This window comes from Lepisma saccharinum, chromosome 1 (assembly GCF_977018435.1).
Source record: "Lepisma saccharinum chromosome 1, izLepSacc3.1, whole genome shotgun sequence".
Taxonomy (NCBI): Eukaryota; Metazoa; Arthropoda; class Insecta; order Zygentoma; family Lepismatidae; genus Lepisma; species Lepisma saccharinum.
In genome coordinates this window covers 82,119,689-82,145,997 of record NC_139229.1, presented here as the reverse complement: position 1 = coordinate 82,145,997, position 26,309 = coordinate 82,119,689, and the positions used below count along the sequence as shown (strand labels likewise).

Here is a 26,309-nt window from a genome sequence, read left to right as displayed (position 1 = left end):
AGCCACATTCTGGCTTCACAATTTTCAAGGCAGATTCTGCAGAAAGTTTTCATGCAAAATATTGAAGAAGAATGATTATATTGCCCCCTTTTTACTCAATTCAGTTTATAGATTTGCTTATATAGAAACTGACAGTAGCACTGCCAGAAATTTTCAGAAGGAAAGTTATGTCCTTTGACATTTTTTCCTGCATTTGTTCTTTTTTCCTATTAGGAATGCTAGGCCAAATGGGAAGGGAGTTAAAACCCTTCCACCAACCCCACTTTGGGCATGCCATTTGAAGTTTAGAAAAACTGCACAATCCCGATAGCAAAACCACCATATTTTTCCACATTTAACATGTTACAAAGCTCTACAGAAAGCCACTGATAACAAGCCTTCAGGCTGAAGTAGCCGTGGTGGCTCAGTCGGTAACGCGTCTGACTACCATGCTAAAGGTCCCGGGTTCGATCCCCGGCCGGTTCAAATCCGGGAACTTTTCTAACATTGGAAGCGGCCCCGGCGCCCACCCAGTGTCGAATAACATGGGTACCTGGAGGAAACCCTGAGGGGTAAAGTCGGTCAGGGGCATGATGCTGATCACATCACCCCCACTCACGACTGGATCAAGAAAGTGTGGGGCGTTACCTCCACACCCCCTATACACCTTCATGGCGTGGTGCTATGCACAGGGGAGCACTTTACTTTTTACTTTACTTTTTTACAGGCTGAAGTCGCAAGCGGCATGGCATTCAGAAATGAATCTTCAATAATAAATACAATCTTTCATAACAGTAAGATACACATGCAGCTTGTGTTGTTCAGACTGGCCCATTTTCACAACAGCATTCGTGTCAGCTCAGTCTATTCGTTATGCAATAAATTGTTGTTTCTTTTCTGGAGAGTTCCAAGATTGTCACTTCGATATGAAACCCCATGTTGCATAACACTTCTTGTTTATCACTTTGGTTTGAAATCTTTGTTGTTTTCATTTGAACATACGATAAGAACTCACATTTTCAACATTCCATGACTAATGCATGAGTACAAAAACTCTTGCATTTTCATTGCACAGATTGATTGATTTGCTTTATTTTACTTCGCTTTTTGTGCCACTTTTGGCTAATTTGCGAAGATAGGGATGAATGATAATATAATGAAATTTATGAATAGACACCCACAAGCATATCCATCCATTCCCAGACCAGGATTCGAACCTGGGACTCCTGGTGTCATAGCACAATGTGCTAACCACTCTGCACGGGGACCGGCTCATTCCACAGCAATTGTACTGCTCATTGTATAATTTGTTTCACAAGATGCTTTCAAATGTTTATATTTGCCTTCCATCAAATCCACAAGCATGAGTGACACAATCTTAAACAGATTTAAACCCGAGCTGTCGGAATTTCTCTACATTCCAATTAGAAACTCACCTCAAACATGAATGTATCAACCTCTTCCTTTATGTCCTCATCTGTCAGTGTGGGGTCGGCTTCAGCTGCCTCGATCAGAAGATCCAGAAAAGCTAGTCTCTTCAGTTTCACTGGAAATTGAAAGTTTATGAAAATCGACAAAATATGTTGGCAGAGGGAGGAGCTAATCATATTCCTTATTTTATGTCACTTCTGCCTCTTCAGGCTAATCTCTGCAGACGATCAGAGGATAAATTATGATTAAATTAAACTGATTGACACTATACCAAGTCCATGCCAGGATTAGAACCTGGGACTGATCATGGGTTGACAATTCAATGCCCTCTGCCACTGAAAAGTCTACATTAATCAAATTAAAATTTTGGATATATATTATATTTACATCATATATTTGAATTTTGAAACTATATATAGTAACATCTAGTCTACTACCATTGTTACCTTTCTCAGATTCAGGTTTATTCTCCTGGGATTTTAATGCTTGTAGATACTCTCTTCTTTGTACGATGACCTGCAAGTAGAATCTACTAGGTAAATACACCCACAGGAAAAATCTATGTAACATAATTTAATTGCTTAAATCATTAAGTTAAATAGAACTTGCTTGCTTTTGGAACAAATGTGATTCACCAGATAAATTGGTTGATTGGATAGATATATTGGTTAACCCAATAAGAAAATATTTTATTGCAATATCATTTATTAGTGTACTTGTGAACTTATCTTACTGAACTGAACTAGCAAGATATAACTGAACTTGAAAACAATCTCCAAATTTAGATCCAAAATTACAAATAAAAATTTACTCTATTATTACAGTAACGTTACTTAAAGCACTTCAGTGAATCACAAAAGAAGATTTTAAAAAATTACAAGCAATGTGTGATTTACAAATATACTTCCAATGATATTTTAAGCCTGTGCTGAATAATTAATATTTTACACACCTACATATCGAGGCCCCCGCCAGGGACCGAATCTGAGACTCATATCAAAGGTTTCCAGATGCACATCATTTCCCCTCAATGTGTAAGCTATATCTTACATAGAATTACCTTACATTCAAGGTATACTTTGTAGATGTAATTGTCAATCATTATTTTAAGATTCCATCCTATCAACATAATTATGCCTTTGGGATAATACGTGTTACATATGAAATATATAGCTGAATGGCTCTGCACGGAACCTGTAGCTTCTATAAACAGTGAATAATTTTAGAGAATTTGTTGAAATCATTGTAATGGATACTGCCCACTATTTATAATGTATGTTCTTTGAATCTCTTCATACCTTTCTAGTAAAGCTATGAATTATCTTCATGCACTTTTTCTGAAGTCTTCCACTACTTGTCAGATTGAAGATTGGTTCAAAGTGAAGCCATGGTGCTGTGATGCGCGAGTACAAAAGATTGTGCATTCTGGAAACAAAATTAAGAATATAAAATATGAAGTAACAGAAGTGTAAAGCACTCACTGTGATAAATTTAAATAATGAACATAGTTATGGCCCTGCAGTGTTAAGAGCACAACAAAAGGAGTTTGCTGTGGGAAATTTTTCTGTTTTGCTGTTGGCAACACTTATTGACTGTCATTTGTTTAAGAAAACTATGCCATAGTGCATGTTTTTAGAACCATAATGAAATGTCAGCACAAGAATAAAACCCACTTTAATAGTAACCTTTACTGTATTATTTTGCAATATTCAACAGTGATTATGTAAAATTTTATGAACAGTTAAACCATAATTTTGTTCATTGCTATTGAAACATGCAGAAAAGTAAGTACGTATTTCAAAACATAACTCAAAGGAGAGGTTACAAGTTGGGAATTTGAGTTTGGGACAGGTCTTTGTGTAGGTTACCCTATAGGTATTGATATGCCAAGGTACAGTCATGTTCAAAAAATCTGTCGCATGGATTTTTTCTAAGTCCAACGTCTTACGAAATTATGTTGGTAGCTCTGAAACAAGGAAGTGTTGTGAAATATACGATCCTCCAATCAGAGTGAAGTTCGATTCGGAGGAGCAGGAGGCGTGACTCACGGTCTTGTCCAGAGGAAGTTCAACCAATGCAGCATTTCCAAATATGAGATAACGTCCCCATTGGTTAAACATTGTTTCAATAATGCGAATCGGCAGAAAGATTGCACAAAAGTTTACGTTGTCGTTTTAATTGCCTTTATTCGTTTGAAATTAGTATTAAATTGTTCCAATTATAGTTCACGAGCTTAATATAAGGTATTCATGTATGTGTTTGACAATCATATATCACTCATTAGAACAATTTTCACATTGTTTTCACTACGTGAGATGACATTTCATTTACATTTACGATAAAATAGTGGTTTGGGTGTAATAACAGTTTTCATTAATTAATTTAGAGATGCATTTTTATTTGTTGAGTTAATGATTAGGTTAATTCGTTATTTCTCGCGAAAAGAGGGAACCACAGCTGAAAGAAAATACACAACTTTTATTATTGAGTTCAAGAGTTCGTTTTAACATAACTTTTTGCACACATAGGCTAATCACGACTCGGGATACATTTAAATTGGAATCTGAAATATTATGCGACCTGACTGGAACTCGGAAAAGTACACACTGATTACAAGACGTCGATATATTACCACTTGGTCTGGCGAACGCCAATAATAATAATGAGGGGTTTTGGGAGTGGGAGAGGGGTGACGGAAAGTAGAAAGTAAATAGTATTTTTGGGGGTATTTAATGTTATATTTATACACATACAAACCTAAGAAAATATTTATTTTGATACATGTGTGTGTGGGGTGGGGAAGGGGGAAAAGAGAGGGACAGAAAGATATTGTGAGAGATGGGACGAAGAGGTGATTGTGGAAAATGTTTTATTTGACGTTCAGTAATAAAAACAATCAAATCAATGATGATTATCTTATAAATACCATATTTAATGTAAATTTGTTTTAAAAATGGGAGCGGGGAGCTGTTTGTTTTACGTTCAGTGCAGGATAACAAGTGGAGACACATAGTGGTTCGTATCTCACTTTAAACTGGATGTCCAAGCCCCTTTAGCCAATCTGTGTATAACGTGGATTTAGAATTCAGTAGGAAATAACGTCGATCTAGTATTTTGGATTTTAGATGCGTTGAGACCACTAAAATTTCCAATTCTTATAATAAGAAACCTGTCCTCATATTACCATTTTGAAAGAGAGAGAGTTAATTGTATAATCTTTCGTTGTTAGTTTCAAAGAAGACTAATTCGAATAGTAACAATGGGAACGAATAAAGTTTACGAAAAGTTTTTGCCACCATGGGGATTTGAACCTACGACCATTAGAGTGACAACCCAGTGCGATAACCACTACCCCACGAGATCGTTCCTTCTTACGGCATGATTATGAGTTAAGACCAATTCGTTCAATACGGATTAGAAATATAATCCCCACCCGCCTCTTTATAAACAACACACCCTAACGCTCCTTTGTAGCAAATGAAATAAAGGTGGTATGAATGTCACAAAACATTTAAGCAAAATCTACTATATTTACGACGCAATCGTTTTACATGGAGAGGCTGCAGCTTCGAGAATTGAGGTTGTGGCATGGCTTCTTGTAGTGGTAGGGTAGATATTCGTATGACAAGGTTCCAGCGTGCACTAGCCAGTAATTTCCGAGAAAAAAAACTTCAATTTATTTTATGATGGCAAAGTGGTTCGGTGATAGGCTATCAGTATTACACGCCGAAGATTATGAGTTTGACTTCTGTTCGATTACCCCTATTATTATTATATATAGCAACTAAGTATTGTATTTAATTAATAATTGAAAGAAATAAAAATGTTATATATATTTTTTTAAAAATAACACTCCTTTCTAATGATTTTTTAATGTTATTTTTGAAAATACGTTTTCAGAATATGTTTTTGAATTTCTCATCATTTTACTAGGATTTGCATAAAAATGATCCATGTGTCATATTCGACGAAATGTCATGTATAGCGAAAGTTATACATTTTTATTTTAGGGAAAATTATCAAGAAACAAAACAAATAAATACTATTGACATCCTTTTGTGAATAGTATTTATATTACATTATTTTTTGTTCACCATGCATAGTAGTATTCTTGTAAAAAGCATGAAAAACAATATATTCTCTACATTTCGAAAAGCAAATAATATACGAATTTTCGTAATAAGTAAAATGCAATAAATAATTTTTCGGTTTAATAAGAAATAAAAATCGCAGAGTTAACTTTGCAATGAAGTGATGTAGATTCAAGTAATAAAATTTCATGCAAAATCGTACGTTATAAGATTGTTCAAATATATTAAATCAATGTGTCCATATGTTATAATACTGTCAGCCATTTGGCACATCTCGTTACAAAATCTCAGCACATCACCATTCACTAGTTAATCGAATTGAATATTGATTCACTTCACAGTTCAATGTGCAACAATAGTTTCGACTCATATCACGTGAGATGTAAACTCAATTCAATTCTCTCATTGTATGTAACTTGTGTGTTGAGCTCATGTAGAAATATCAATTATGAGCTCTAAGCTAAATTTGATGCTACAATCGCTTGATCAACTCTTGCGTCTCGCTGCCAGACATTCTACGTTCCTGTTTGCTCCAGGTCGCTTCTGCATTTCATTATCATTGTTTTTACCTCTGTTTCATTCTCATCGTTGTTATAAACCTACGTAATTTCTACTGTTTACAGTACACAGAATCTACTGTTATCAATTGTAGTACTCTACTGTGTCTCTCGGAAATCTACTCAAAATCAATGATTTCCTACTGAACACTTTCAGTAGGCCTAATGTGTAATTACAGTTGAGGAACTACAAGTGAAATATTCTCTTCAGTAATACATGTAAAATTGCATGTAGTGAGTTTGAATTTCAATTTGAATTCAAAATTTTGGGTGCGTCAGCACTTAGGCTATTTTGCACCTGTCACTTTATACGGGGTCCAGCCCCTTATCAGAACTAAAATAACATAACTGTAACGTCGTGTTGTAACTAAAATATTAAAATATTCTGAATTCGGTTAAAAGCTGAGACTGTAAAGAGGCACTCAGCACCCACAAGGACCTAACACAGGACGACACAGAAAATTATACTGGCCATGGGGCCAGTCGCCAGAACCTCGTTCGTCTGCAAACTGAAGTCCAGGGTGTACTACGTGGAAGCAACAATTGGGTGTACATACTTCATGGAAGGTCATCCCTTACACCCTTGTGGTGTGTTTAGCTCAGCATGTTAGCTGTAAATATAACTTTTTATTCCTCCTTACTAACAATTTGTTTTTATATCTATTTAAAATTTAAACCAACCTCACTTCCATGTAGTACACCCTGAACTGCATTTTGCAGACTAACGAGGCTCTGGTGACTGGACCTACTGTTAGTATAATCTTTGTAGGACTGCGTGTGTGTTGTCCATGTTTGTGCTGACTGTCTGTCGCTTTACAGGCTCAGCTTTTAACCAAGGTAAGTATATTTTAGTTTTCAGACACGCTTTTATTTTTGTCATGATAAGGGGCTGCACCCCGTATAGCGTGACGGGTGTAAAATACCCTAAGTTTTCAGGCACACAAATTGTAATTCAAATTTAAAAAATCTTAACATAGATGTTTTAAAACACCTATTGATCTACTGAAACCAGTACAGTAGAGAAACTGCAAGTGAAATTAATTTATTCAGTACAGTGTATAATATGTTAAGTTTAATATTTTGGCTGTAAATATTAATTTCATACCCCCTTATTATTTTTTTGTATTTATATCTTTTTAAAAATCTGAACACAGTAGATGTTTCAAAACACCTATTGATCTACTGAAAACAGTAGACAAAAGTTTCATTGGAGTAAGTAGAAAAGAGTTATGAAATAATACCCAAAGAAGTCAACCATTATGAATTAATGTTACATACTTTTTTTTATTTCACTTTCCAAAACCTAGGAGCTCAAAATAATACATGGCATGCGATTTACTAGACAGTCTGCTTTTCTGTTATTGATTCGTCGTGCCCAGTCGGGGATAACTTCCGTTCAAGGTAAAAGGGGAAGGGGAAGAAATAAATCCACCACAGTACCATGAGGTATGAAGTAACATGTTCACAGGCATCCAATGCAACTGATAAGGGTTCACCTGACCTTGGAAGTGTGGGAAACACGTTTCACGCTGGTTTCCAGAATGCTGTGGCTAAATCTGGAACTAACGGTGGAATAAGAAATAGTTTCTAACATTTAACAATGACATTTCGCATTTACAAAATATGAGATATGTAGACTTTGATTTATTTATTATAGTAGACGGTAGAGAATTACTTACCACGAAAGTCAAGCATCTAAATGTACTCCAGGTTGTAAAATACATTTGTGATAGACAGCAGATAGGTTAATAAGGTTTACAAGGTTGCTAAAGACTCTTAAGACAACGTTCAACGAAGGTTATTGAGTGAGAAAATGGGAAATTGTTAAAAATAGCGGCCTAGTTGAGTGAAGATCGAAGGTTCGAATCTCTTATAGAACCGGCTAATTTTTTACACTAATTTTTGGTGCGTAATATATTTAATGTATTGTCGACATTTATAAGAAACAAAATATGAAAACTCTCCTCCTCTGTAACGGTGCGGTCTAAGACTCTGTGCTTTGGATTCCGACTGCAGCGGAACGGCATGGATTCGAGTCGTCCTGGGTTCTCGGCCTGTTATCTGTATAGGACCAGTGGCAACCCACCATCGTGAGGAAATTGGGGAGCTACGAGTGACTGGTGTAACCTGGTTTCAGATATCTTCTATAACGGCTGAGGGTTCGACATGCTGACCAACGTCACCTCGTTGCCAGTTGAAGATAACTCTAGGTAGGATTGTGGATGGGAGACTGACAGTCGGGAGATAGCCCATGGCCCTTCCGAGGTTTTAAAATATGAAAACTATTCCTTCCGTAAATCTAATTTCTCGTCATTGTCACATGATATAATAATAATTAGTTCCTAAGTAGGATAATGAGATGGACAGAGAGATATTAAATTATGAGTTCACTGTTTAAAAAATTAGCATTAACACATTTTTATATTCACATACCTCTTTACAAATTCCTGAGCACGTCACTACAAATGAACCAATCTAGTGCACACTAGAGCCTTGGCTTATCGATATGGGGTATCCTACAATTACAGTCAAACCACAACCTCAATTCTCGAAGCAGTAGCCCCTCCATGTAAAACGATTGCGTCGTAAATATAGTAGATTTTGCTTAAATGTTTTGTGACATTCATACCACCTTTATTTCATTTGCTACAAAGGAGCGTTAGGGTGTGTTGTTTATAAAGAGGCGGGTGGGGATTATATTTCTAATCCGTATTGAACGAATTGGTCTTAACTCATAATCATGCCGTAAGAAGGAACGATCTCGTGGGGTAGTGGTTATCGCACTGGGTTGTCACTCTAATGGTCGTAGGTTCAAATCTCCATGGTGGCAAAAACTTTTCGTAAACTTTATTCGTTCCCATTGTTACTATTCGAATTAGTCTTCTTTGAAACTAACAACGAAAGATTATACAATTAACTCTCTCTCTTTCAAAATGGTAATATGAGGACAGGTTTCTTATTATAAGAATTGGAAATTTTAGTGGTCTCAACGCATCTAAAATCCAAAATACTAGATCGACGTTATTTCCTACTGAATTCTAAATCCACGTTATACACAGATTGGCTAAAGGGGCTTGGACATCCAGTTTAAAGTGAGATACGAACCACTATGTGTCTCCACTTGTTATCCTGCACTGAACGTAAAACAAACAGCTCCCCGCTCCCATTTTTAAAACAATTTACATTAAATATGGTATTTATAAGATAATCATCATTGATTTGATTGTTTTTATTACTGAACGTCAAATAAAACATTTTCCACAATCACCTCTTCGTCCCATCTCTCACAATATCTTTCTGTCCCTCTCTTTTCCCCCTTCCCCACCCCACACACACATGTATCAAAATAAATATTTTCTTAGGTTTGTATGTGTATAAATATAACATTAAATACCCCCAAAAATACTATTTACTTTCTACTTTCCGTCACCCCTCTCCCACTCCCAAAACCCCTCATTATTATTATTGGCGTTCGCCAGACCAAGTGGTAATATATCGACGTCTTGTAATCAGTGTGTACTTTTCCGAGTTCCAGTCAGGTCGCATAATATTTCAGATTCCAATTTAAATGTATCCCGAGTCGTGATTAGCCTATGTGTGCAAAAAGTTATGTTAAAACGAACTCTTGAACTCAATAATAAAAGTTGTGTATTTTCTTTCAGCTGTGGTTCCCTCTTTTCGCGAGAAATAACGAATTAACCTAATCATTAACTCAACAAATAAAAATGCATCTCTAAATTAATTAATGAAAACTGTTATTACACCCAAACCACTATTTTATCGTAAATGTAAATGAAATGTCATCTCACGTAGTGAAAACAATGTGAAAATTGTTCTAATGAGTGATATATGATTGTCAAACACATACATGAATACCTTATATTAAGCTCGTGAACTATAATTGGAACAATTTAATACTAATTTCAAACGAATAAAGGCAATTAAAACGACAACGTAAACTTTTGCGCAATCTTTCTGCCGATTCGCATTATTGAAACAATGTTTAACCAATGGGGACGTTATCTCATATTTGGAAATGCTGCATTGGTTGAACTTCCTCTGGACAAGACCGTGAGTCACGCCTCCTGCTCCTCCGAATCGAACTTCACTCTGATTGGAGGATCGTATATTTCACAACACTTCCTTGTTTCAGAGCTACCAACATAATTTCGTAAGACGTTGGACTTAGAAAAAATCCATGCGACAAATTTTTTGAACATGACTGTACTAGCACGTACTAGTCAGCCATTTAAGAGAAAAAAACATTTCAAAATTTCAAAGCATCCTTATGAGGTGAAGATACACTATGTTGCCATTCGTCACCGGACACCCTATACCAGTACATTAATCCGGTTGCAGCACCACATCAGTATCCTGTAGGGCCACCTTTCGCCGCAATGATGTCCGCAACCCTTCGAGGAAGACTTTCCATCAATTTGAGATATGTGTCGACGGGAATCTTGCCCCATTCCTCCTGCAAAGCGGCAAACAGCTCAGTGGTGTTTTTTGGGCAGCATGGTCTGGCTCTCAAGCGGTGCTCCAAAGATGTTCAATGGGGTTGATATCTGGACTTTGGGCTGGCCAATCAAGTTTTTGCACACCCATGTCCTCGAACCACGTGTTGATAATGCCTGCCGTATGACATGGAGCATTGTCGTGCTGAAACAGATATGGGCCAATAGCGAATTATTCCCACAATGTCAGTAGCGCAGAATTGTCCAGAACTTTTTGGTATGCATTGGCATTCATGTTTCCCCAAACTAAAACAAGAGGACCAAGACCATACCACGAAAAGCAGGACCACACCATAATGCCACCTTTGCCGAATTTCACTGTGGGTACGGTACAATCCTGTAAACAGCGTTCACCAGGCATATGCCACACCCACACACGTCCATTGGACCGCCACATCTGGTAGCGCGATACATCACTCCATAGGATGGATTTCCATTGTTCGAGAGTCCAATGGTGGCATTCCTTGCACCACTGTAACCGATGGGTCACATTGCGGGCTGTGATATGTGGCTTGTGAACTGCTGCACGATCACAAAAACCAAGTGCGACTATCTCCCGGCGGACAGTACGATCACTTGCAGCACTACTGGAAGCTGATCAAAACTCCTGTGCCACCATCTGTAACGATGCCTTCCGGTTTGACTTCACCACACGTTTCAAGTATAGACGGTCACGATCTGTTAATATTTTCGGTTTATTGGCTCTGGGTCGGCATGTCATGACCCCCTCTTCACGATAAGATCGCTCACTGTCGACCGGGGTATCTGAAATTTGTTGGAAATCTCACAGGTCAAATGCCCAAACCTGTGGGTTCATCCCTCTTTCCGCCTCACTCAGTTCGTGTCCTCTGTCCATATTGACTACTGTAGCTGGTATAAGTGTATTCTCAACCGGCAATGCCTTTTATAGGTTGTATGACGCGTACAGACGATCCCGAGCACTTTTTGAGGGGTGTCCGGTGACGAATGGCAACATAGTGTATTGTATGACTACTAAGTCACCTGGTGCTAATGTATCAGTTTCATGTGCCAAAAGTTCTTGGTTCGATTGTTGTTTGATTGTACCTACTTTTTTATTATATTTTATTTAATATTTATTGAAATAAAGTGGATTTTTTTTAGCAAAAATGCTCTTTTATGATACTTCAATTATCTCATCATTATACAAACAGTTGCACAGTAAATTATTCACGTGTTATATTCATGAAAATATTATGTATAGTGAAAGATATGCATTTTCTTTCTTGAGAAAATGATCAAGAAACAAAATAAGAATACAAGAAGAACATAACAAGAATGCTCTACATTTTCACATGTGAAAACATATCCAAATGCACATTTCCAAGATTTTCCATTAAAGTTACATCTTTTACGAAAATCTAGACTATAGATCTTTAAAACTGATTTTTGTTGGTTTATTTTTCTTGCACAAAAGATAATATACAGCTAATGCAATTAAATATACATGTTATTCAGTTTTATTTTAAGGCAAAAGGTGCAATGTTCACAACAAATTTCATGAGACTCCTAATTTCCTAGTCTTATGTGAATTTAATACTTGAAACAAATCTCTCGTGCCACGTGCATTTCTTTTAATAGTAGGCTAAAAAATTACATGTCCGAAATCACAGCATGTAAATGCAAACATGTGATTCTGCTCTCATTTGGGAGAGGACAAGACATTTCCGTAAGTCGTGCTGTCTGAGTTTTGATGCTTGAGAAGAAAGATTATCAAATGTCTACTGTACTAACATTACAGAACCAAAGTAACAACTGTCATTGTCAGTATTAAAACTTATCTGTGATACTTACATTTGAATGGCATTAATGTACTCAGAATTGCTGTCTTCCAGCGCATTAACTTTGATCCCCATGGCAGTCTCTGGAGATTAAAAAAAACTGCATTACTAATATTCATTGTTAAACTGAAATTTGAAAAATTAAATCTACATCTTTACCTGCCCCTCTCAAGGTGATCAAAAATATCCAGACACTCACTGGAATTAGGGCGTGAAGTTCGAAGCATCCTCCATCGGATGCACTGGCAATGAATACCGTGTGGGGCCACCCTTGGCCTTGATAACAGCCTCCACTCTCGCAGGCATACTGGCAATCAGGTGGCGAAAGGTATCTTGGGGAATGGCGGACCATTCTTTGTGGAGTGCCGAGATGAGAAGAGCAGTGGATGTTGGTCGGCATGGTCTGGCACGAAGTTGGCATTCCAAAACATCCCAGAGATGTTCAATGGGATTCAAATCGGGGCTTTGCGCAGGCCAGGCCATAAGTGGGACGTTGTTCTCTTGAAAGCACTGTCCCACACGGCCCGTAGTGTGGATGGGTGCATTGTCATGTTGAAACACGCAATCAGCATCCGCGAACTGTTCTTCGATGGTAGGCAGCATGAACGTTTGTAAAATGTCAACGTAATGATGTGCCGTGACAGTACCGTGCAAAGCAACAAGGGGACCAAGCCCCTTCCAGGAAAAACATGCCCACACTGTCACCCCACCTCCACCGAATTTCACTGTCGGCACAACACAGGATGCTAAGTGTCATTCATGAGGCATTCTCCACACCCACATACGACCATCGGATCGCAACATGGTATAACACGATTCGTCACTCCACATCATGGATTTCCACTGTTCTAACGACCAGTTGCGAATGACCTTACACCATGCAAGGCGGCGCTTCACGTTTTGTTGGATGATGTGGGGCTTATGGGCAGCCACTCGTCCATGGTAACAGAGTCGTCGTACCTCACGTCACACAGTCATGCTGCTAGGATTACATCCTGCCCTGGTTTGGAATTCCTGTGTGATGGTGGCGATCGCTGATTGCCGGTTCTCTCGTACTACCCTATTCAACACTCTGCGGTCTCCGTCTGTCAACATGGGTGCTCGGTCAGAACGTTTTGCAGTTGTACATGTCCCATTACGTTTCCACTTTACTATCACATCAGCGACACTGGACTACGGGATGTTTAGGAGGGTGGATATCTCGCGCACTGACTTGTTATTCCTGCGGCACCCAATCACTTCACCACGTTCGAAGTCTGTAAGATCCTTTGACCGACCCATTCTGCTGTCTCGTGCACTATGCTGCCTGTAGTGGTCCCTTGCTTACCTCACCTCGCTGTAGATGGCACCACAGAGTGGCCTACTATGCGCAACACACATTTTGACTGGTGTCCGGATATTTTTTATCACATAAGAGTATATATTTTCTATGCCTTAGGTACAGAAATTTTCTCAGAAATTATAGATATTCCGATGCTTGTGTTGAAAATCAATAAGTATAGAAAAAACTTAGAAATAACTAGCACAGATTAGTACTCATTATGCAATATAAATATAATTGTCTGCATGCTAAAGATATGTCTGTAACAATAAGTGGGACGTTACAGATCAAAAATGTCTGTATCTGCAGCTGGGCATCTGCAGTACGTGCTATCTCAGCCCTGAGCCAAAATGAATGCACTGTAGATGTACTTAATATTCTTCATGCATTGCTCAAAACAAACCAGTGTTCATTGAATAATCATGAATTTTAAAGATGTTTTACACTTACCGCATATGACATCCAAAGAATAGTGAGAAGCATGATGGAGAATGTCAATCTTGGGAGAATATATTTGTTCTTGCAGTTTTTTCAAAAGTACATGACTGTTTTCATGAAAGACTTGGGTGAACTGTTCCAGAATTCTAAAGTGAAATGCAGGTGTGAGGAGCTTTCTATGCTTGTGCCATTTCGAACCTAGAAATAAGGAAAAAGGATATTTTCACTAAATTGCTAACATATGTATATGACTAGGTATTTCTTAAAGTGTTTCCACTATATTTCAAGAATCTGGAAGTATGTAAACCAAAGTTGGATGTCCCATTAGGATACCTTACACACACTAAGTAATGTTACACAAGTCCTATACCCCTAATCTATTCATGTTCTGTAGATCTTGATGTTTCAGTGCTCGAACTGGGGCCTATGCTATTCCCCATATTGGAAATTTTAAGCAAAGCATATATTCCAAGTAGTGATACCACATGAATGAGAAAGTGCTGTGCATTTTGTATTTTTCACAAATAATTTGTACTAGAGTTTATACTTCGTCTTACAATAAATTTAAAATTATATATATATATCAGAACACAGACCTATCTGTACTTTATTTTTCAGTACATAGGCCCAACGTAAAAACCACACATTGGGCTAACATTGGAACCAAGGCCAAAATTACAGTTGCCAAACGGTATGTTCTTACATTTGGTCAACCATTTTCAGTATGGCTGGCCCAACCACTTTTGGTTTGGGGAGAATCTCTCTGCTATACACAAGACTCAATCAAGGGTTAGGTGGGAGAACAGCATATGCTGAACCTCGCCCGCTAAATATAGATATATTATTATTATTATTCTCTCTCTCTCCCAACACACTTAAGAATTTTCACTTTTAGGGACTGAAGGGTAGGGTTCGAAATAGACCAGATCAGACTGGAATTCTGGTGTGTGAATATCTAGAACCTTCCTGTTCAGTCTTGTCAGAAATAGCAACAGGTCATTCTGGTTCATTTAATTTTTAAATATGTCACTGCATTTTCCTTTTCAATGTAAACTAAATTGTTAGCACTCTTTTAACCCTTCTTTGGTCGCGCGAGAAAAGTTAAGTCGATGGTCGCACACGGTCTCATCAGTGACCGGGTTTTTAAAATATGCCAACAATTGAGATTCTATAAAACTATTAAAATTGTAATTCTATAAAATTATAAAAAGGCACTCTTCGTTAATTGGGCATGGAACGGCATATCGGATTTTCAGTGAAACCTAGATATGTCTATAGCCACGAATGGACTCGGACAGCAAGGGGCTTCAATGAACCCTCCCTAGTGGCTCAAATATCTTACTAACACTGAAAACAAAATCGTGTTGGAAAAGAGGAAGCTTAGAAACTCAGCTAAACAGAGGGAGGGTGTTGGAAAAAACAATTATTGATAAATAATGATGTTAAAATCACACACCCGGAATGAGACATCAATGCAGGGTTAATAGTACATATAGCATTCATAAAAGCTTCCCCTCCATGTGGAGAGGTGTTGTTGCCGTAAGCAAGCAGCTTAGCAGAGTTTGATAGCTTCTATGTTGCCTTCATCTTTTTGTGGCTTGTAGGTTTCGTTTCCACTTTTTTATTGTTGATTATTATTATTTACCATGTCTTGTGGGTTTCATTGTTCTGACAGATTAACCCAACAGTCAAATTTCAAGTCAATCAAACAATAAATCCAATCCCTGATCATGAGCAAAATACAAATATCTTTCACTTGAACTCATTAATTTTTTATAAGTAATATTAAGACTGAGTATTGAGGATATACACATTTAATTCATTTTCCGCCCAGTTGGACGAGCCCATGATGTCTGCCTGTTAGCCAATTTGTCTCAAGTAAATAATATTGAGCATGCATTTATTTTATACTATATCTTGTATTTTATATTATATTATGCCTGTAGTTTTATAGGTTTAATCTAATTGTACATGTACAATGTGACAATTCCAAACTTTTGTAAAAGTTGAATGGATGCTAATCAATCAGTTAATTTTAAAAAGAAGAAAATTCCAGAAGGCTCATGTCAAATGTATTTGAAACTATTTGATGTGGATGTGAATATTTTAATATTAACTAATCATAATTGTAATACAGCCATCATTTCACTAGTCATAATCTCATCGTTCCAGTAACTAGAAAATAAATTACCATATTAACAAAAATAAATAATTTCGTTATGTATGTACTTATATGTAGAAAGGAGTGTGATTTGTTTTCGATAATTTGAATCACAAACTAAGATATGTTGGGGAAGTTGCCTCTATGCATTCCCCCTTAATCAGCATAAGACCATATCTCAAGTTTTCATGTAGAGAAATTTAGAACAATTTATTGCAGTACATGCTTGTAGTGTCACAAAAAAAATCATGCAATCGAGACTGTTTTCACTATAGCAGATGAAACAATACAGAAAATTTATTGTTATAAGCAGTGCTTGAAGTGAAGGAGGATGTGGAGGGATGGTATCACCCCAGATAGCAAAATTTTCTCAATCATCCATCCAGCTAACCCCAAGGCTCGACCAAACATTCCCTAGCTAACATTTTTCACTTCCAAGCTGGTTATAAGTGAACAATAGAGATCTTCCCGTTCTTGAAAACCATATCTTCTCCCTCTTAAGGCCAGCAATAATAAATATAGACACTTTGATTGCAAATACGATTCAAATTAGAACTTAGAAGGATGAAAGCAGCAAATCACACTTAGACCATCAGTTGCTACTTTTGATTTCTCTGTCACTAATTTGTTTTACTCACCTCCACTGGTTAGAAGCCCAGTTCCCATCCATTCGTTCAGAAATGTACCATAGTGTTTACTCTTCTCAATGTGTTTTATGCTGCTTAATACAACCTGTAATGTTTGAAGGATGAAATGAAAATAAATTTAGTAATCATCAAATATTACATGCTACAACTAAGAGAACTGAAACCTCCATGGCGCAAAAGCCCTCTAAGGGCCAGGGCCTGTCAGAATGGCTTTTATTTACATTGGGTGACACGTGTCTGCTCATTGCGTTCCCTCACCGCTATTTTCTGGCTTTCGAGACAGGAGCCCACTACTTCTTTTCAAGTAGCTCCCAATTGTCCTCACCACCTGGTCAATGCCAAAATCTTGGGGACTCCACCAGGAATTGAGTGGCCATCAGTGCCGGATCTACAAATCAAAAGTCCCTTAACACCCTCTATAAAAAGTGTCAAGATTAGGTTGGGTACAATTGGTCATGATAGAAACAGATTAGGCTTAGGTGGAACCACGTTGGCGTGTTCCAAGCGGACGTTCGCCATATTGAATTCAACTCATTTTTTTAATGGGAAGTGGGTAATGTGAATAGCCGCCGATTTCTTCAGAGAATTGGCGGGGGGCGAAGCTAAGTAAAGCATAAATACCGATTTATTTCTGTTTGCGGGGAGCTAGAGGTTTTTCTTATCATATTCGGTTTCCTACTTATTCCTACAATCCTTTATAGGAGTTTAATGTCTTCACACATATTTACATAAAAAAGGAAGGCCAAAGATAAAATTTCCATCCAGGCGAGGTCGATTCTTGGCACCCCCAACTATCCACACTGTCACCCCCTGCCTCAACTTTCTACACTGATCCCACTACTTTCCACCTTCGGCCAAATAGACTTGTTTTTTCAATGCCTTAATGTCAAAGAACGCGTATATTGTAGGTTGATATCAAAATAACAGTAGTCTCTCAGTTTAAATTGCTACATGATTTTGCAATATACATTTGTCATTGAGAAGTAACTTCAATTTATTTTTCCCTGCACAAATCCAACTCTTTATAAGACAAATATCCAGATTTATGTAATCAGAAATGAGGATTTGGCTCTACTAAATCGGGATGCCATGGTCTGGCGCCGTCGCAGGCGGTGTCCCGGGAAATCGCTTTCCCACCTCCCACACACATGCACGCATTGTTCTGAACGTTGGTTAAGCATTGGCATAAATATGTAACACTGCAAATTTCAGCCACATCAATGCAGTATGAAGTAGCACACACATGTTTACAGGTTCATGTAAAAAAATACTAATCCTGATTATATAAAACAGTGGCATATTGAAAACAGAATATTTTCAACTTCTGCTTGACTTTTCCGAAGGGAAACAAAAGGTGTCTATTTTGCAATGGACTGGCTCATTCAAGAGCATGAAAACTACACTATTCCCATTCTTCTTCCTCTATTCTCGCACATATTCATTCATAATATACCATGTATTTTCCTTAATTCATTGTCGGTTTGAAAAAGTAAAAGTACAAACACAAGAAAGACACTCAAATTGAGTGATAGTCCCACATTATTGATTCTGCCCTTTTCAGAGCAAAATACTGCGTATTTTACCACCTGTTGTGTGCGAAGTTTCTGTGTGCAAAAGTTGTGTAGCTAATATGTTGAAAGTTATACATTGGGCCCCATAGGCTATAGGGAAGGGGGGCATTCGAGAACTGGATGGGCCAGGCCCCCCGCCCCGGTTTCGGCGTCCGTGGCGATGACACTGTTTTCTCACACCTGGAAAATGATACATTTGTTACAATCATGCAGCCATAACATTTTCCTCATTAAAGATAGGTTGAAGAAACCTTCACCACTGCCTTTCTCGTGAAATTCTAGCCTGAGATGATTCTAGTCTGACTGCCACGCCGGAGACCGGTGCGGATGGTCTAAGGTTGGAACTCTTCCGGCTTCGTCCCCGTATAAAGCGGCTCCAGCGCCCACCCAGCTCCAAATCAAGTTGTACCCAGTGGGGGTAAAGGCGGCCGGAGCGTGGTGCTGACACACCTCCAAGATATCAGACATCGAAAATATGTGGGACCTTACCCCACATACCCTAAATGTGCCTTCATGGCACGGTGCCATACACAGGTAACTTTACTTTACCTTTACCTGTATACTATTCGTTTCTGAACCCCTGAGTAACAGTTTATTTTTTACATACGCGAATCCTCTGCTATGTCAATGGCTGAGGACCCCCTAAAGGCTTACTTGTCTCCGGGCCCCCCCGCACTGCGGGGTTTTGCGGCTTTTAGATCCGGCACTGGTGGCCATGAATGCCCATAGGAAGGTTCCAGAATTAATTGATTTGTTATTTCACATCCTCTTTCTGCCACTTTATGACTAACTGCAACAATGAGGGTAAGTAAATTATGTGGATGAAGAGACACAAAGACCACCCATCCTCCTCAGGTCAGGACTCGAACCTGAGACCTTTGGTGGTGACATACGAAGGTTCAAAGGATATCATATCACTTATGACTCTGCGTGCTGGTCTACTATAATTAATTTGCCTTTATGTTTTTTGTATTTATAGTATATATACATCTCTCTAAATGGGTCCAATCTTACGTACTTTTTAATTCCACTTGCATAATTTGTGGGGCCTATTTTGCCACGTCATTCACACTTGTGACCAAAGGGTAGAATGTTCAATTACTTTTGGAGGTACTTTCCACAATGGTTTGGATTCCACTTTGACTGTATGGCTGGACTCGCCTAGCAGGAAATATTCCGTTCTCCCGGCACCTTTACGAACACTCATTCCGTGCCTATTTTATTCCTACTGTTCACAATCAAACATCCTGTCCCGTACAGTCATAGTTATCGGGACGCGAAATCAGCAAAAAGATAAAAACTTAGCAAAGAATAACGTTGCAAAACTTCGTGCAAGATTGGCAAACTATTGAAAGTAAAATTATCGTCAAGTTGACTGCATCGCTCCGCACGAAATGAAACTTTCTCTCATGTCCAAGTTAGGCCCCAACTTAAGCTGCTGTTAAGCACAGTTATTGAATACAATTTGCTAATGATGATCATGCATACAATTTATCAAATGTTGACATAGTATGTTCAGAGGTATTTTGAAAATCTGAAACTGTCAAAATCAAAAATATACATTCGGTGTATGGTTTCAATGTTTAATATTAATTAGTTTCAATTATGAAATAATACCTCGTCTTTTATATTCTAAATCATCGTGTAGACTTACCAATTAATTTTGAAGGTCCGCTACTGTAATACTTAATCTGTGGTAATACTTCGTTTCACAGTTTAATTGGTCCTCGCTCAGAAATCATTCCAGATTGATTTTCACTACACTGCCTACCACAGAAGATAAATGAAGCGAACATAAAACAAATGCAAAGAAATAATCATCCTATTGACCACGTAGTACGAACAAACACCAGTTCGTATGTCAATCAGGTGAAAGGTACGATATGTACTTCTTCCGAGTTACAGTGGTTGGCAATAGTTCTGTTTTACAGCGCTAGGCAGCGCTGGCACAGGCGCTGGTGTATGAGAAAGGCCGCAGCCCTGTCGACCGCCCGCTACATGGTTCATTGCTCGCTTTTTCTTAGTTTGTTTATTTATTTGACGGTCAAATATGTTTCGTGATGGAAGATGGGAGAGTTGTATGCTCTGGTTACGTGTCTGGCAAAGGAAATAATGGCAAACAAACCAATGCTAGTCAAACTTAGAGTATATTTCAGTACGCACGAAACAGGAGTTAGCTCCTATTGCGAATTTTTAGATAGTTTCCCAAAATTTCGAGAGGTACTCTTACAAGTGGACGGACTCTTACTTCTGCGCACCAGTTTCTAGAAATTACAAAGATATTAGTTCTCTGCTTGGCTAGAAAATTATGCGGAATTCTCTTCAAGTCCATATCACGAGAAAAATAAACTCCAAGAAATGATTAATAATTTGGTTTGGAATGTCTGTCATATTGAAATTAATTTACTTTTTTTATTTAGCGTCGCTTCTCTGCCACTTTTAGCTAATCGCGATGATGAGGATCAGTGATGATACGGTGAAATTGGTGAAGGGACATTCACAAAGAACGCCCATGTCGGGATTCGAACCCGCGAACTACGGTGGTGAAATCGAAAGTCAGCCACAGAGTTTTTTACATGTTTTTTTTAAAAAGGAAAACTCTTAAGCGGTAATTTCCAACGTCTCTGTTTTCTGATATCAGTTTTTACTCAACATACTCAATTTTTCTCATTCAGGACGAACACAAACATCCATGTCTTACCCAGGATTCTAACCCGGGACCCCTGGCGTCGTAGCACGCTGCGCTGACCACTCCGCCAGGGACGTCGACAAGCCGAGTCGGTGTAATTGAAATACAATGAGAAGATTGTTTACTTACTTCAATATCAGATGGCTTCAAGAGTGCTACTACATGGAACTGGAGCAACCGGATACGGAGAATTCTAGGAAATCTCTTACAAAAGCGTTGAATTGTGTGAAAGAATTCTGAAATATATATATATATTATACAGTTGAATATATTTTCTAAATAAACACACAAAAATTTGTCACCGCTTGTTACATCTCATGTTCTGTTATTTTTCTCAAAATTCAGTTTTGAAAAATGAACCATATCTACAATGAAAATGTCCTTCAATCCACTCTTATTTTTTAACTTTTGTACTCCCCACAGAACTTGCATAGTCTGTAGTGACCTCCTAGAGGGGACCATTCCCTCCCTTGTCCCCTCCCAGCAATCAAGAAAAACAATGAATGCTCTTCTAACCCAATTAAGTTTCCTTCGAGTGCTTCTAACAATTGTCTCATTTTGATGTAATGGATTGATTGCTTGAATTGGTGTTTAAAGTTCACTTTATGCACGGTAAGGCTAATCGAAACTGGACCCACAGTTTAAAGTGGGATCCGAATCACTATGTGTCTCCACCATGTATCGAACCCGGGACCCCTTGATTACAAGGCAACGACGCTACCACTGCGCCATCGGGGAGGCCCTTTGATGTAACGGATCAATAAGGAATCCGCATATAACCTGACTGATCATACTACACATTAAGTGGTGTCATGTGAAGTTGATATAACTAAAGAAAGCCGAAAAAGAGGTGGAAATGAAAATGTAGAGAAAGTAGAAAGGTAAAGTAAAGGTTGAGGAAGAAAAATAAAGAAGTTGGGGATAGAGAGAGAAGGAGAAGAGGATAAGATAGGAAATTAAGAAAGATCAGGTAGAAAGTAAAGAAGCTAGAGAGAGAAACAAGCCAGACCTAGTCCACACACATGCATTCATTCACAAAGGTGTAAAAAGATAAATAAAGAAACCTGACACAGAGAGACGGGAGGAATAAGCCAAAAGAGCCATACAGAGAAATAAAGAGAAAGAAAGAAAAATGATATAAAAAGGCCAGACATAGAGAAAAGGAGAAGATATAAAAAAGACAAATGAGGCAAGCCAGAGAGAAAGAAATAAGGAAAATATAGAAGCCATACACCCAGAGATAGGGGGGAAGCTATAAGGAAAAACAAAGAAGATAGAAAAGAGAATGAAAAGACTAGGGGAGAAAACAAAGAAGTCAAGACACGCTGAGAGAGAGAGAGAGAGAGAGAGAGAGATAGGAAGAAAGGAAATGGAATAATAAGAGGAAAAACAAGCCATACAGAAAGAAAGGGAGAAGAAGAAACATGAAGGCGCCAGGCAGCGACTTGGAGAGAAAGAGAGGAGGAAGAAAAATAAGCCGTAAAGAGAGATAGAAGGAAGAAAATTAAGAAGTCAGGCAGAGAGAGAAAGGACGAAGGGGGAAAAAGTCATACGGAGAAAGGAAGAAGGAAGACAATGGAGAAGCTAAATAGAGAGGGGGTTGATAAGAAAGGGAAATGAAGCCAGATAGAGAGAGAGAGGGAGAGAGGAACGGAACGTGAAGAAAACTAGTGATGCCCGGGAGAGAGAGGGGGATAAGGAAAATGAATCAAGAAGAAAGAGAAGGAGGAAAATGAAGGAGCCAGAGAAAGAAACAGAAAGACAGAAAATCGAAGAAGCCTGACAGAGAAACTGATAAGGAAGGAAAGTAAAGAAGGCAGGGAAAGAATGCGAAAAGGAGAAGGAAGAAAATTATGAAACGAAACAGAGATGAGACTGGATGAGGAAGATAGAGGGCAAAAAGAAAGGTACTTAAAGTAGATTTAAAACATAATAAAATAGTATTTGAGTAGATGCAGTGGTATATATTGAGAGATGGTGATGGTATGGAGTATGAAGGAAAAGAGAGAAAGGTAGAAGTTGGGCAAGGCGCCTGTAAAAAAGATAGAAGAAAGAAGACGTTGAATTGGAAGAAACGCTAAACAGATGTCGGTGTAATGGTCAAAAGGAACGAGTGTACATCGCGTTCGATTCTGGGCGGAGGCAAATTGTTAAAGTGGATCGGATCCAACTTTAAACTGTAGTTCCAGTCCCTGTTAGCCTATCTGAGCATAAAATTAACTTGGAAGAAGTTTACGCAGATTGTTTCATCATCCCCTTGTACTTCTGCTATTTTGTTCCTTCTATTGTACACACATGCCGTCGGGAGGGAAAAGGGGGCTGAACCGGTCCGTCGACTCTCACCTGGAAATTGAAATCGTTTATTTGAAGCTTGTTATTTTTACTGTTAATAGCAGAAAAAGTTATTAGTATTCGAAGAGAATAACACTGTAAAAAAATGCGTTAGTTCAAGAGCATTACGTATAAAATACAGCAAGCAGTTTACGTTTTCATTTTCTACGTATCATTTAATGCAAAGAATAAATCATTGCACAATTTATAAAATTCCAAGAATTAGAATTTCATGTGAGAGATCACACAACATAAACTTTATAACTAAATTTTTCCCCTAAATCTTAATGTTTTTCTTGAACGATGTTTCTAAAAGTTAATAACAAAAACAATTATATTACCACAGTTGCGACCCAAAAAGATCTAGGTGTTATCATAGATGAAAAACTGAACTTTAAGGAACACATCGCAGCTACAACTAAAAGTGCAATGCGCCTCTTAGGCCTCCTCTACAGATTCACTGAAATTGATACTCTTAGCCTGTTTTTGGAGTCATTCATTTCTCCGATTCTAGAATACTGCTCTCCAGTCTGAGCCATGGCTTCCAATACAAATCTTTCTAGCATGGAATCCGTCCTCAGCTTCTTTACCGCCATTGTTCGTCATAGAATTCCTTCTCCGCGGCATCTTCAGAAACCTGACATCTTCGACTACTTTGAACATCCAGTTACTGCAGACCCGACGCGATATGGCCGATATGAAATTTTTCTATAAAATCATCAATGGAAAATTAAGATCTGAATTTCTACTTACAGAATTGAACTTCAGAGTTCCTTCTCGACCGACCCGAAACACTGAATTGTTCCACAAGTCTACCGCTAGGCTTTCCCTTATACAGCGCGCTCTAATCCACACGCTGCCACAGTTCTATAATAAACTACCTACAAACATCGACATTTTTGCCCCTGAAAGTATTTTCCGATCTTCTCTAAGAACGAATATGTAAATCTTTTGTTTGTTTCCTTGTTTATGTCTTATCTGTTTATATGTATCCCTTTTTGTTTTTACCTAAAACCATCTTCACTTGTCCTTTGATTTATTAGAATTACATGTGCTGTATCTGAAATTTGAATAAATAAATAAATAAATAATAACTATGTATTTCAACACTAACTGTATGAAATGAAAAGGAAAAAAATATTTAGTTATGCTGAATATTCACTCATTTGGTGGCTCCAATAGAAAATTCTGAGTATGAAATAATTTTGGAATATTTTTCTATATTTTTTTTATTTTATAATAGTTATTATTGTAGAATAATAACCATGGTAATTGTTGCAGTTGTTATTTCTATATTCAAGTTTTATCAGTAGCCTTAGGCCCCCTACAGAAATTTATGGCGACGCCTTTGGTCACGGACACTTGTTGCGACTTGTACACTCCTTCACCTAAAGTGGCAATTTTATAGGGTTGAAACAGTTGAAGTATGTGCCACTTTTTGTGGCAATAACTGTACATCTTCGACATAAGAATTTGACGTTTAAAATAGTTTTCTAAGTTACCGTAGATCAATTTGAAGTAAAACTGGAGTTCAAGTGTCCTTACTACGGTTCACAAATAGAATTTGTCTCGACTCACCTTCGGTTCCCTGAAAACAGAAATCAAAGACGTTGCCCAGGATTGGGAAGATTGGTGGCCCCGGTAGCTGGTTGAGTTCTCTCACGAATTTGGAATGTTGCTTGAAGAACGTGAGTAGCCACAGCAGGGGCACCAGCAGAAAAGCACCGTACCAGATCAACAGAAAAAGCGTTTTCAGCTCCATGCTTTCAAAGTACTCACTTCTTCCCTATAGCAGCCTGATATATTTTCCCGTGGATCATGTGGTGTGTATATCAAACATCACAACGACCTTCCCCCTTTTTTTCAACTTTTTTTTTTTTCAACTTCCACCATGCGCAGAACAGCGTAATCAGTTGTTTAATCTCTTTTGTGAGATATCCAGTTCAATTCCCCCTCTCCTCCCCTGGGTTAATAAAATTTGTTAGTTCACAGTGTTTTCAAAAGAAGCGAACAGCTACACGATACTTAGAGTGATTGCCCCAACACTGTCTCGGGAATATGTGGAACAAGCAGTGGCGAAGCGTCCTATGAGGCCCGGAGGCCGGGCCTACCCTAATATATTTGTCTATTACGGATTCTTTTATTACTTATAAATTTCATTAAACGACGCTTAATAAAAGAAAACTGAAATTCTAGGTCTTCCGATAATTACCGCAAGTTTGCAACCCTGCCTGGAACCGTATCTGCGCATTCAGCGAGGCCCGCCTGAGAGTGCCTCAGCTGGTCCCATAACAACCTATGTGATTCGTGCGGGAAAGCATAATTTCAGGGGCGCGTTCGCCTGTAATGTAACCTGAGAGGCCGGCCTCTTTTCTCTCTCTCACCCTCTCTCCCTGACTTCCGAAGAGTGCCGATCGTGTACGAGCGCGTGACGAAGACGTACAGAGCTTGTTGAGAAGCAGCGTTTCCATGAAGATTCAGAGCTGTGCCGGGAGCGGAGCACACCCAGCTCCTAACATGTAGCGAAAATATGTTGCTAACACCTCTAAGCCTGGCCTCCTAACCTATCAAAGTAGGCATTATTAGAATTCTAACTGCAAATAATGCATGCAAGTTGGTTACCAGTGTTAAGTTTGGTGCTTTCAGCTCTTTTGAGGAACCCTTTTCGCGAAGTGTTTAGCATCTGGATATGCCCCACACCAATCTCGATTCAGAGAGGGAAAGTATTTTATTTCTTTGAGGAAAGGGATATTGAGGCGAAATTTCCTTTCATGATTAGT

General features: G+C 38.3%; 1 protein-coding gene across 3 annotated transcripts in view; it reads right to left on the bottom strand.

Moving 5' to 3' along the window:
* Positions 1-25,310, bottom strand: part of LOC145997024 (cytochrome P450 4C1-like) — a 32,733-nt gene extending 7,423 nt beyond the window's left edge. Inside the window, exons 1-8 of one of the 3 annotated variants that reach the window (XM_083133647.1) lie at positions 25,108-25,310; positions 21,328-21,434; positions 16,930-17,023; positions 14,143-14,328; positions 12,385-12,454; positions 2,709-2,835; positions 1,857-1,926; positions 1,416-1,525 (exon numbers count right to left, since the gene is read on the bottom strand). In XM_083133647.1, the coding sequence (XP_082989773.1) occupies positions 1,416-1,525; positions 1,857-1,926; positions 2,709-2,835; positions 12,385-12,454; positions 14,143-14,328; positions 16,930-17,023; positions 21,328-21,434; positions 25,108-25,291 (948 nt within the window). In that variant the 5' untranslated portion in view covers positions 25,292-25,310. Of the gene's footprint in view, positions 1-1,415; positions 1,526-1,856; positions 1,927-2,708; positions 2,836-12,384; positions 12,455-14,142; positions 14,329-16,929; positions 17,024-19,163; positions 19,359-20,163; positions 20,408-21,327; positions 21,435-25,107 lie in introns of those variants that run through there. The other 2 variants (XM_083133659.1, XM_083133651.1) reach the window with 2 other exon arrangements.
* Positions 25,311-26,309: the final 999 nt, after the last annotated feature.